General features: G+C 45.5%; 2 protein-coding genes across 3 annotated transcripts in view; one reads left to right on the top strand and one right to left on the bottom strand.

The window, feature by feature from the left end:
* Positions 1–5,626, bottom strand: part of RASSF6 (Ras association domain family member 6) — a 93,758-nt gene extending 88,132 nt beyond the window's left edge. Inside the window, exon 1 of the mRNA XM_040557061.1 lies at positions 5,495–5,626. The gene's annotated coding sequence lies outside the window, so the exon portion shown is untranslated. The remainder of the gene's footprint in view (positions 1–5,494) is intronic.
* A 3,932-nt stretch (positions 5,627–9,558) lies between these two features.
* Positions 9,559–11,008, top strand: LOC121070224 (growth-regulated alpha protein-like). Of its 2 annotated transcripts, none has more exons than XM_040557052.1 (4): positions 9,559–9,716; positions 9,826–9,947; positions 10,037–10,120; positions 10,204–11,008. In XM_040557052.1, exons 1-4 carry the CDS (start codon positions 9,647–9,649, stop codon positions 10,276–10,278), a joined length of 351 nt encoding a protein of 116 aa, XP_040412986.1. In that variant the 5' UTR covers positions 9,559–9,646; the 3' UTR covers positions 10,279–11,008. The 2 variants fall into 2 exon arrangements, with proteins under 2 accessions (XP_040412986.1, XP_040412987.1); XM_040557053.1 differs by having other exon boundaries at positions 9,826–9,952.
* The last annotated feature ends 1,267 nt before the right edge of the window (positions 11,009–12,275 follow it).

Here is a 12,275-nt window from a genome sequence, read left to right as displayed (position 1 = left end):
GCTGGAAAAAAATAGAAGGAATTAAAATAAAATCGAAAGAAAGGGAGACTAGGACATCCAAGAGATGGAGAAGGTTCAAAATAAGCCATGATGTTCCAAAACTGAGGCTGGAAGTCTTCCACAGAAATCTAGAAGATATGTATGGTTAGATATGAAAACATTTTTGGAACAGCAAACATTAAAGATTTGCTCTGTGGGAGAAGGCTAGCTGCAGACTTGCCAGTCCAGAATGGTGCAGAAATTAAGGAGGAGAGAGGCAAAGTGATCCTCCCCTCAAAAATGTATGGGACAGTATTTTTGTTTGTGCGTTTCAAAATCACCAGATCTAAGGTACTGGTGGAAGACATCACAATGGAAGTCCCTCTCTAGGATGGAGAACTGTCCCATTTGGATAAGACCAGACACTTATAATAGCTTTTGGTCCTCTTTCTGGTCTACAGAGGTCTCAAAATGAGAGGCTGCCTGCACCCAATACACAACTTTTCTCTCTATAATATGTCCTTCGCTAAGCTTGGAGTCTTTGTCTATGTGAATGCTTGAGAAGAACTGAAGGGAGCTTCTAGAAGCAAAGTTAAGCAGCTCAGTTTGGACATGGCAGCAGACTTTGCTCCCAGAAAAGAGATCATGTTATTCAGTGCTATGAAGAATCCAGTCTGAGCCGCCCAAAGCAATGTCAATGCTAGCAGGACACAAAGAAGCATACAAATCTGGAGACTGATGTATCCTTTGGGGTAAAGTGATAATGGACAAATTTGGGGTACTCTATTGGATTCTTATAGGGAAAGATGAAAAGCACTGAAAGAAGGTAATGACACTATAAAATATTGTTAAATTTACTGTAGGACTTGGGTCCTCAGTCTTTGCAGTGAAAGAAACGGCAGCCATCACCACAGAAAAAGAAAGCTAATTGCTATGCCTTGTAAGTCCAGTTCTATCTCAGCTATTTGAGGAAAAGTGAATCCTCATCAGAGTCAGAACATTACAGAGTCATTAGAAAAATGAAGGACATTCACAGTAATGCAACAGCTGATCTATGTTTTAAGGCTGGCATTGTGAAAAAGGCCATTACAAGAAGTGTTGTAACTTGTGTGGTTAAGCAACACAAGCCAACGCCAAAAGCAAGAAAGAAAAAATTCCTGGCATCTCAGGATATAGAGATCCCAAAGCAAGGGGACAAAGCTGAGAGGCTTGAGGACCATTCCCACAATCTAGTTCAGACATCAGCTAAAGAACTACAGGAGTTTGTTCACTGATTGTATATTGAAGACCAAAAACTGTGGAGTTACCCCACCATCAGTACAAGGACGTGAGTGATGAGATCAAGCATGCTATCAATGTAGGAAACAGGACATCCTACCTAGTCTGACACTCTGAAAGGTTTCTTACCATCATCTCCAGTGGCAGATGCTGTGACAGCTTCCATCCATCTTCCCACCATGCTCTAAACTGCATACTGACAAATGGGTCTGACAGCCAAAAGAAAAGACATTTTGCAGCAAGGTGAGGCTAGTGGCAATCCCTTGAGAGCTTTTGGTTTGCTCAAGGTACTTGCCCCATTGGAGAAAGCTCAGTGGAAGAGAAGAAAGCACCTCTCTGCTGTTTGTTCGGACTCCACTGATGTGTAAGCATGCTGATGCTTTTGAACCTGAACTAACACACAGACAAATTGCTTGCAATAAACTTACAGCTCCAGGTCTGAAACTGAACCCAAATAAATAATAATAATAAAAATAAAAAAAATGAAAAAGTTAATTTAACTCAGTGAGAAGGGGATTGCCACTACAAGGAGAAATTTGAAGGTCTGTAGAATTGGCCAAATCCCCAAACAAGTCTGGAGGTGCAGTCTGATAGGTTTCTCTTCATGTTTCACAAGATTTATTTTGGGGTTATTTTTATTGCAAAATCATTATAGTGGCTGAGAGAAAAAGGGAAGCACTTCAATGGTCAGCACCATGCTTACTCAGCATTTTTGCCAACGAAAGGAGCTCTTGAACTGAATTGCCCAGGTTTCCGAATTTCTTTTGCATCAGATGCAGATGCTAATGCCTATGGTTAGGAACAGTACTGACTGAACAACCCAAAGCCCAAGTCTAAGGTTTCCTCCAAAGTAAAATTTCATCCAGCCTGTAGTTTTTATTAACATTTTTTGTTACTTTTTGCATAGAAATAAATAAAATTAAAAACTGTGGTCAGGGTAAATCTTACCCCCTATCAAAAAATTAATAAAAATGGGACAACCCACCAACAAGTTGCAAACTGCACTGTTATGTTCCCAGTATTATTCCTAAATCCAAGTACAAGCATGACAGTGGTGGTACCTTGCTCAGCTGGCACCGCTGCGCTAACTGCTTCACTAAGCAGCCTGGCACCGACTCCCTGAAAGGTTTTGCTGCTGAGACAGTAGCAGGTGCTCAGGGAGAAGAATTACTCATCATACCTGGACATAGAGGTGGCTAAACAGTTGAATGAAATCTAGGTTCATGTCCCATTTCATGTCTGCATACCTGTGCTTTGATCCGCTGCTGGAAAAGCTCAACAGCTCCTGAGGAAAGTGAAGCACCTGCCTTTGCAGGATGAAACACGGGTGCAGGAGATGGCATATGCCATCACTTTTAAGAGCTTACTGAACATCAGTCAGTAAGGATATAAATCATGCCTCAGGACAGCTTGAGTTTGGGCTTCACCCAGCACCATAACATAATGACAGCAGCGTGAAATGGGTGCTAATGAAGTCTGAACATAACCTGCATACTCTTACTTCCTTATTCCAAATCAGAACAACTGTTCAATACATTTGCAAGCAGAACAGCAGAGCGAAGATTTCATTTCCACCTCGTTGTGCTGTGTGGAATCTGGGAGAAGTATGAAGACATCATAATGCAGCTGGAAGTGAAAGGACATGCTTAAAATCGAGCACAATCCTCTGTGTGAATTTTCATTAAAAGGACCTCGTATTGCACCTTCTCCAGACAGATGTGAACCACAGCCTCAATTTGTGTTACCCAACACAAATAAAGAAGAGTGAGTGACTTGTCAGGAAGTCTGACACCCCAAAAGCTTTGTGTTTGAATGATCAATAACCGATAAATGCGCAGCAATCCGGGCTCGTGCGTGGATGACTAAGTCAGACACTGACAGCAGCAGACCAGTAATGACGACAACAATAACATTTGCTGATTCACTACATTTCTGTTGTCAAAATTCTATCAACTTAACTTTCTACTAATTCGTTTTCCAGAAAGTTAAGACAGGTGGAGTCCCAGAGTACTCAGACTGCTATTGTGAGAGGTGGAGAGCATAACGCTGCCTTAACCACATTTATCTGGGGTTTAGGGGTACAGCTCTCAAGTCTGCTGCTTCTTTCTCGCTCCCCTCTGGTACTTCACCTCTGACAGCAAAGATGTCATTCTACAAAAAAAAGGCAATTCACATGAGCATTGCCCACCATGAACCCAGTTTTCACTGGAAGAGAGCCAAAGAAAACTGACATTGTAGCTGATTCATACTGAACACTGTAGTTGTGAAACTTTCACTCCTTGTTAAGATTAACATCACACACACACACACAAAAAGTGTTTTTTTGCATACCCACATCTTTCACTGAAATCATCAGGGGACTAGATTGAGAAAGAAGCGTGGGAAAGAACTGTAAATCTGTCTGCGCACAGTTGGCCTTCTGGCAGGCCAAATCCTGCAGATAAATGTCCGTGTTGAAAAAACCTCATAATACTGTTCCTACTTGGAGGAAAGGATGTGAAGAACATGCAAGTGTCTTCTGATACTAAAGTGGCTACTAAAAGAAACAGAGTAAGTGTTTCGAACTGTAAGGACTCTAAGAGTGAGTTCTCAGTGACAGGTACTGAGTAGTTTGTCTCAAATGATGCATACCATGAATACAGCTGGAGCCCTGCAAAGGGAAAGCGTGCTGATGGATTCAAACAAACTGAAAAACTTCACTAGAATGCACGTTTTTTGTCAAATGCAAGCGTATATTCAAATGCTAATGGGAAACTGCTTATATAAACTAAGCTACTCTGATCTCACAGCAACACAGTATTTAGGGATAAGTGAAATGATTCTTTTCAGTGTCCTGATCAATTGGGTTTTGGGGGAATTTAGGCTATTTAGAAGAAAACTAAAGGTAAAAATGCTGAATTGCAAGCAGATCAGAAGTTACTTTTTTCAATAGCCTCTTTGTCACAGACTCCCTGCAGCTTTCTTACTTTTCTGCCCTCTGTGTGTGCTCCTGATATGATAAGCAAGACGATGGGGAAGACAGCCATTGATAAGATAACTGGGAAGTAACCTCAGGGGTGATCTTAGTTATCAAAAACGTTATTAATACTTTCCCTCCAAACACGTCCTTCTCTAAACTCCTCCCTCTAACCGTCTGAAATGAATACCCTTCCCTCTTTCTGTTTTGTATAATACTTTGCATAATTCACCAAGAATCATGCAAACTTACCAAGATTATCTTTCCTTCCTTTGAACTAAGTAGCAGGCATCGTTTGTTGCTGGGAACAAGGTAATTGATTTTACCACTGCCACCAAGTAGGCTGAAGAATAAACATGTATGTAGCGCTCAAAAGTGTTTTAAGAAAGTATTCCCTGAGATAACAGCTTCGATATCTTCTAGCCTATAAGTTAAATACAGCTTCTTTTTTTCCCTTCATTGCAACACAACCAATGAAAGTAACAGAGCATCAAAGTATGCATGTCGTAAGAGAAACCTTCAAAGATTTTGGGATGATTCCAACAACTGTCCCCTTTTTCACATGAGCGCACATTCGGTTCCTCAACTGATGTCATAATTTCAGCCCAAAGACCACAGCTATCCAAAGCACCCGCAAGCATTACTCAGCTCCACTGAACCCAAAAACTTAATTGGATTAAAACCCAGGTTTGGGATAGGGGTAATTTTTTTCCTCTTCCTTCTTTTTTCCTGGTGTTTCTTTTTTTTTTTTTTTTTTGGTTGGGTGAATGGTTCCGTTTTTAACTCACATATTCATACCCACCACTACAAAATGTTAACACCTAGAAAGTATCAGCAGAGTGGCAGCGTACGAGTGTCAGTGGCTGTTGCTGGTGCCACATCCTTTCTGGAACAACCACCAGCTGTTGCAGGAGGCGCTGTACCACGCCTGTACAAGCCACTGCCAAAGTACAAGTCCTGCTCTCAGATGTTAGAGTCAGACAGCAAGCAGCAGCATCCAGAGATGTATTCAGTGTAGTTATACCTGAATTACCGTGCAAACCACAAACCTGCCCCTGCAATCAAAAAACCTGGTTGCTAATGACAGGCAAGCAGGGCCTAAAAGCCCACAGCAAGAGATCCTCTCCACCTTCCGAGCAAAGAGTTGCTCCTGATGCTTTTACAGAACCAAGGGCAAAAACGCACAGGAAGTTTGCACAATTTGCAGCATTTTCAGCTGTTTGCAAGGCCAAAATGAACTCATAAAACCTTTTGGGACTTATGATGACTTCCAGAGCTTACCAGATGAACAGCTCCAGGGGAAGGGTGTCACCAAATTGTAGCCTTCATCCAGGATGAAGCCTGCCACCGAAAAGCCAGGGTTTCTTCCCCCTCAGGGTGAGGTAGGCAAGTGTTCCCTTGAACAAACTGCTCCCAGCCTCAGAACGAAGCCTCTCTTGCCCTTATATGTTGGGTATGAATTCCCAGAACCAGACAGTTTACACACTTTTGAAACACTTGCATGTGTAAGGGTCACACAAAGCGAGGTCCAAGTGTGGCAGTAACTGCAATCCCGGTAGTTACCTTAAAGGGGTAAATTGCAACTTGAAACTGTACAATGGAGAAATGATTACCGGACGAATTGATGTCGAAGCCAAGCATTTGTATTTGCTAAGGTAATGCTTGAGTAATATAAGTACATTCCTTTGCAGCTATTAACACTGTGTGTTTGTTCATGCTTTTATTGCCACCACGGAGAACAGGAAAAGGAGAACCTCTAACTCTGTTAGGAAACAAATGAAGACCCCAAAACTCCAAAGTGTTAAAAACAGTTGAAGACCAGGAATAGAGCTAAGAAAATACTGACCATCAGTTTGCTATAGATCATTATTTTAAATGATAGTGTTAACATCTCACTTGGCCATACACCTGTAGCCAAGGCATGATGGATCCATAATGAAAGAGGCAAGAGGCAGGGAAGAACCTGGCTTTCTGAATTCTGGCTGACATGATTCTCTGTTTCCTGTCTTTTCTTTCCTTGTAAAAGGAAATGTGCCAAGGACAGAGAGGGGACCAAGAGGAAAAGGCAGAATCCAAGAGGGCTCATCTGCAGCCCAGTGTTATCTGGACTGAAAAGAGTCTACCCACGTTCACACGGAAGGCAGCTAAAGGTGATCTGGAAATCTACAGGTACAAAGCCTTGCTCATGCAGATAGTTTTGGCTCCTGGAGAACTCCCAAAGATCCCCATTTCATGGGCACCGGGCCTGTTTGTGTATGTCCTGACTCACAGGATCAAGTGCTGTATTGCCCCCTGCACCTCGGCATGCTCACAACCTCTGACTACTGCTCATTTCAGCACACGACTCTCTGGGAGAGCTGGTTGCTGAATTTCACACATTGCTGCTCTGCATCCAAAACAGCCTCACGCTTCAGACCCCTGGAGACTTCTTCTGGAATTTCCCCAGCAGTAACCACTGTGGAATGAGCCTGACGGTTCAGATATTGTGGACAGTCATCCAAGCATAAATCCAAGCACTGTCACGTAAACTGTCCTTACTCATGTGTACGGTCCAAGAACAACATGTAATCTGACTGTGACAATTTCTTACTCAACAGATCTGCTCTCTGCGTTTATTCAGAGCAGGATCTTCTGATGAAAGCTTCAGTGACCTGCACTGGATTATCCGTGCATCATCCTAACTGTTTATTGCCTCAGTTGGCTACAGCTGGGCAAATCCTTCTTCCTGGTAACAGCGCGCTGTTCAGCTCGCAAAGGCTACGCGTAGGCGAAAACCACTTACGGACACACACGGGGATACAAGGGTGGGCTAGGGGACTGGCTTGCTGCAGATTAACATGGCTGAAATGCATGTGTTCCTACCAACATGCATATGCAATTAAAATCTGTGTTCATTAGTGTCATCTTAACAGCTGTGTTTTTATTGTTTTCTTTAGCAATCTCTCTAGTTTTTGAGAAAAACATGTCCCCTGCCTCTCAAAGGCTCCAAACTCCTCAGTTGATATTCTACTGGCTTGGAAAAAACAAAACAAAACAAAACAAACAAACAAACAAACAAACAAAAAAACACATACAACACTGTTCACTGGGGTCTATTATTACTACTGCTACTTAAAAGAGGTCACAAAAATACAGCCTGGAAGAGCACCTCTGCTACGAGGCCTGAAGCCACAGTTACGATGCATCAGTTATGCTGAATTTCATACACACATCAGTGGAGAATTCATCCTCATTAAAACTAATTCACTAAACTAAAAAAAGAGATGGCGTTCCGTGACTCACGGGCAGTAACAGGCCCAGATTTAAAGAGGTATTTCCTCCAACCCACCCAATGCAACACCCACTGGACCTCATGCAACCCCTATGCCCTCTACAGACTATGGGTCCTCTTTGTGTCCACGGCTGCTCCCTTTCTCCCTGTGCCTGTGTAAGTGCCCCAACATTTCCCCAGCTGTGCTCATGCTCTGGGGACGCCGAAGCAGCTGGGCGGGAGGCAGGCAGGCCAAGCTATGCGCTGGCTGCAGGCAGGAGTGGACAGACTGGCCAGCTGGCAAGGCAGGGAGCACGACTGACGCTGCACTTCTCCCTTAATGGCAGCGCTGGCTTGGCTCACCCTCCCACCTTTACACGACACCGACTCGCATCAGCTTGATTGATTGGAGCCCGCAGACCTACAGCTCTTAGACAAATCTTCCTGAGGTTGGCCAAGTGAGACAGACTTTACTGGAGGGGTGAGGCTGGGGAAGCAGGGAATGACAGAGCTGGACAGAGAGATCTTGAGCATGTAATTTCCTTCTAAGACTCAGCTAAAAGCCGCCAGCCCAAAAAGATGACATTACCATTTGCGCCCCTTTCCATTGGAAAGGGGTGCAAATTAGTCATTAGATATTTCCTGCCTACATGGGGCAATCACCATTTGGTTATGACGTGCAATCTTCCTGCACTTCTGGTCTCCTGTGGGACTGAACGAGGAGCTGCACAAGCCATCTGGGCTGCAAAGAGGACAGAGCTCAGGAGAGAGCCTCTGTGTACCCCTTGTCCCCTCAATCGGCTCACTAGGGCTCTTCCCTCTGCTGCATCCCACCTGCTTTCAGTCCTGAGCTTGGCTTTGTTTTCAGACAGGAAATTTTCTAATGGGATTGCTGTACTGTGATCCTTGTGACTTTAATAATCACTTTATTTTGCTTTCCATGTTGGCATCCCCACCAGTATAGCTTTACCTGCAGCTAATTCCTACTCTGTCCTATTACTGTCATTAAAATGCATACTTGGCTAGTCACTTAAAAAAAATAAATGTAACCTATGTATCTCAGCTGCAAGAAGCAACCTCTGTAGTGAGTCTTCTTATAAGGAAACAATACCCATTTTCCCCTGAAAATCAAGTCAAGCCAATTCAAAATAGCCACTATAACATGCTTGATCTCAGGTCAGTCTAATAATGATTCATGAGCAAATCTCTTCTGTATAAACCAGGAATGTTGTGCTGAAATTTGTTTTTATGGGATCTTGCTTTAGTGCTTCAAGTTGTAGATGTATATTCCCCAGCAAAGAATTTATTTATTTAATAAATAGAGATTAGAACACTGCAAGGGGAGGGAGATCAAAGAACACCCTTACAAATCTTTAATGCTTGTATAGCCATAACTGTGTCCTGAACCAAAGCAACAAATGGTACAAAAATACCAGCAGCTCTAGAGATAAACTAGAGCTGATAAACTAGATAAACTGTGAGCTGTTGGAGCAAAACCCATGGCAGCAATTCTGGAACAATTCACTTTGCTGAAGTCTGTTCACAAACATTCATGGAAAAGAGAAAAAAGCATCAGCTGCAAACAAAACAAAACGAAACCCTGCAAAGTGATATTTCACGTCAAAGCTAATTGCCAATGTTTTTATATCTCTAACTAAATCTATAAATAAATAAATCTAAATAGCATCTAATTCCTTTTAAAAACTCCCAGAATGCTGCTTTTTCGCTGCTTCAGGGCAGAAGTTAGCAAAATTTGTTGAGTGTACTGAACACCGAGAGGGACCTATCTGCAGAGAAGCGGAGTAGAAGCTTGCAGGAGGGGATTTTAGGTATGCAAACGCGAGTGCCACCTATCTGCAGGCAACACCGCTTTGCACCCTTCAAACGGCAGGTGCAGAAAGGGGTGAGCAGGGGGAAAAGTCCCCCCTGGGTGAAGGCGAGAGGTCGCCAGCAAGGCGAGCTCCAGCCCCTGGAGGCCCCTGTGGACGGAGGGGACGAAGGGGACGGAAGGGACGGAGGGGATGGACGGGGAGCCCTGTCCCGCCCAGCCCCCGGGATTCCTGCCCCGAAAGCGGTGAACCCGGCCCCCCTCCACGCCGGGGAAAACCCCCGGCAGCTCCCGGCCGGGGCATAAAAGCAGGGGCAGGCAGCGGGGCGGCTCAGGCGGCTCCGTGGCACCTCCGATGGCATTCCGAGCCATGAGCCCGCACCTCCTGCTCCTGCTCCTAGCCGCCAGCGCCGCGCTCTGCCGGGGTGAGAGCAGCGGGGACGTAGCTTACGGGGGTCAGGGGATGGGGGACAGGGGACGAGGGGCGGGGGGGACGGCCCCAGAGCCTCGCTGAGGCCGTGCCCCCCGCCCCAGGTGCGCCGCTGGCCGGGGAGCTGCGGTGCCGCTGCGTGCAGGCTGTGACGGAGGTGATCCCCCCGCGGCGCCTGGCCGGGCTGGAGCTCGTCCCCGCGGGGCCGCACTGCGCCGTGCCCGAGGTGATGTAAGTGCCAAGTCCCTGTCCCTGTCCCCGTCCCGGGGTCCCCCGGCTCGCAGAGCCCCTCCTGAGTCCCCCCTCACCCTGCAGAGCCACAACGAAGGCGGGCAGGACGCTGTGCCTGAGCCCCTCGGCGCCCTGGGTGCAGCTGCTGGTCACCAGGCTCCTCCGCAGGTACAACGGGATGGGATGGGATGGGATGGGATGGGACCAGGACCAGGACTGGCCCTGCTGAGCTCCTGGCCCCTGGTTTGCAGCTCGGAGCAGAATTGATGGGGAAGGGGCTCCTGCGACGCTCTCGTCTTCAGCCCTCAGTGGACGACGCCTCCTGAGACTCCGTGCCTGGGCTTGGCACCTTTATTTAACGCCGTGGTGTCTGGATGCACTTAAAGCCCAGTTTTAAGTGTCCTACTCATTTTCTGCCTTTAAATCCTTGCTGAGAGGCGTAGCGCGAGGAGACTTCCAGCAACCACCCTGCCGCCTTTCAACGCGTGAACTTTGCCAGGCTGCAGCATCGGCACGCTGCTGGTGGGGCTCGGGATGTCCGCAGGCAGCGATGTCCACCTTAGACATGTGCTGGCAACCTTAGACAAGTGATGTCTTTTTTGTATGGCATAATGTCATAATTTATATTGAGTCACGTAAAACTGACTGTTGCACTGGTGGATGTTTACTTGCTATAGTCCAAATCCCCTTTGGGAACTGTACATATGTATTTTTCCCCACTCTTCATAGCTCTGTCCAGCAGAAAGTGAAAACGAAGGGGGAATCTAAGCCTCTTTGTAATTACTGGTAATTAACTGTCTTCACAGTGAGACCATACGGGTTCTATTCATCTGCTAACTGTAACCTTTCCAAATGTCAAAGAAACTCTGCTAGTTATTTATGTGTAATTAATGTGTAGGTACATCATCGTACAACCAGACTGATTGTAATAAGTGCCTGTAACTTAAACGGAAGATTTTTCTAATGTGTTGATTGCTACATATGTTTCCTAATTAAGAGTTTTTCCTTTGTTATTTATGGCCTTTTGCTTGTAAAAAATAAATATTTAGTTAAATATGCCTGGTGTCTGTTCCCATGTGTTCACGCCATGAGATAACATCACGGATGTTATCTGGATAACATCAGATTTTCAAGTCCATTTAGTTAATGGCTTATCTAGACTGTGCCCATCAGTATACTGTCACCGTTCCACAGTTACAACCCTCATCGTGCCTTTGCCTTAGTGGCATTCTGATGTGAGAGCACTGGGACTGAGCCTCTTTTGTTTGGTCCCATTTGTAGGGAAATGGAATCATGTGAGAGGCTGATGTGAAAAGCATTGAGGCTCCATCATCTGCTTAAATTTCACAGCTGTACCTGAAAACAGAACTAGGCTTGAGACAAGAGGGGTTGGAGCTATAAAACAATGTGTTTCCACATACCAGCCTGATTTTTTGTACTGCCTTCTGGTTCCTTGTCAAATGAGGGGTGCAGGACTGCGTGGAGGTCAGCCAGCACAGCTCGCAGGTCACATGGCGACGCTCTTTGAGGTGTGAAGCTCTGTGTTTTTCTCAGGCTTCTCAAAACCAAGTGGCTCTTTGGCCCTGCTGGTAACACTTCTGTCATTTTGCCTACTGCAAAGGAGCAACAGTGTTTTTATTATATATTTTAAAAACACACTCTGTCCTGTGTTTTCATGAAGGCTGTGAGTAAAGCAAGGGCGATACAACCTATTTCAGCCCCAATTAGCCAGCTGCTAATTAGTTCCTCAGGCAAACTCACTTCTGAAGTTAAAGTCACTGGTCATGACAACTTTTGTGGTGGCCTCATTAAGTTAATTCCCAGCCTCTGCACAAAACATGAGCAGGGTGGAGGTTCTCATTAATGAAAGTGAAATTTGGGGAACATGGAAATTAAACTGCTTGTGAGACTTGCTTCACAAATTGTCTAATTGTTCCAGTAATAAATCCACCCTGCAGATGTGCAATCAGACCCGTATGGATGTATCACAGTATCTGTTGTTTGCAGCACCTGACCTGGCCTTTCCCAGTTCACACGGACGCCGCGCTGCATGGAGATGGTTGGTGTGGCTCGGCTGTGGAAGCATTTTGGGGACAAAAACGATCCCTTTGGTCTACATCTGCACGGTGAGGCTCGTTTGGGACCCGCATGTGCTGAATTCTTCGTACATTGGTCAGGGAAAGGTTGGACATCAGAAAGCTGGCAACAGAGAAGCAAAGCAGGCAGGCTTGCAAGGCTGGTTGGAGGAGTAACGAGGAGCTGCGGCTGCCCCACTGCTCCCTCCGTGCCCGGCAGACATCCTTTGGCTCCTGGCTCTTTCCTA

This window comes from Cygnus olor, chromosome 4 (assembly GCF_009769625.2).
Source record: "Cygnus olor isolate bCygOlo1 chromosome 4, bCygOlo1.pri.v2, whole genome shotgun sequence".
NCBI classification, from domain to species: Eukaryota; Metazoa; Chordata; class Aves; order Anseriformes; family Anatidae; genus Cygnus; species Cygnus olor.
The sequence above is the reverse complement of the archived record's forward strand: the minus strand, read 5'-3'. Positions and strand labels throughout refer to the sequence as shown.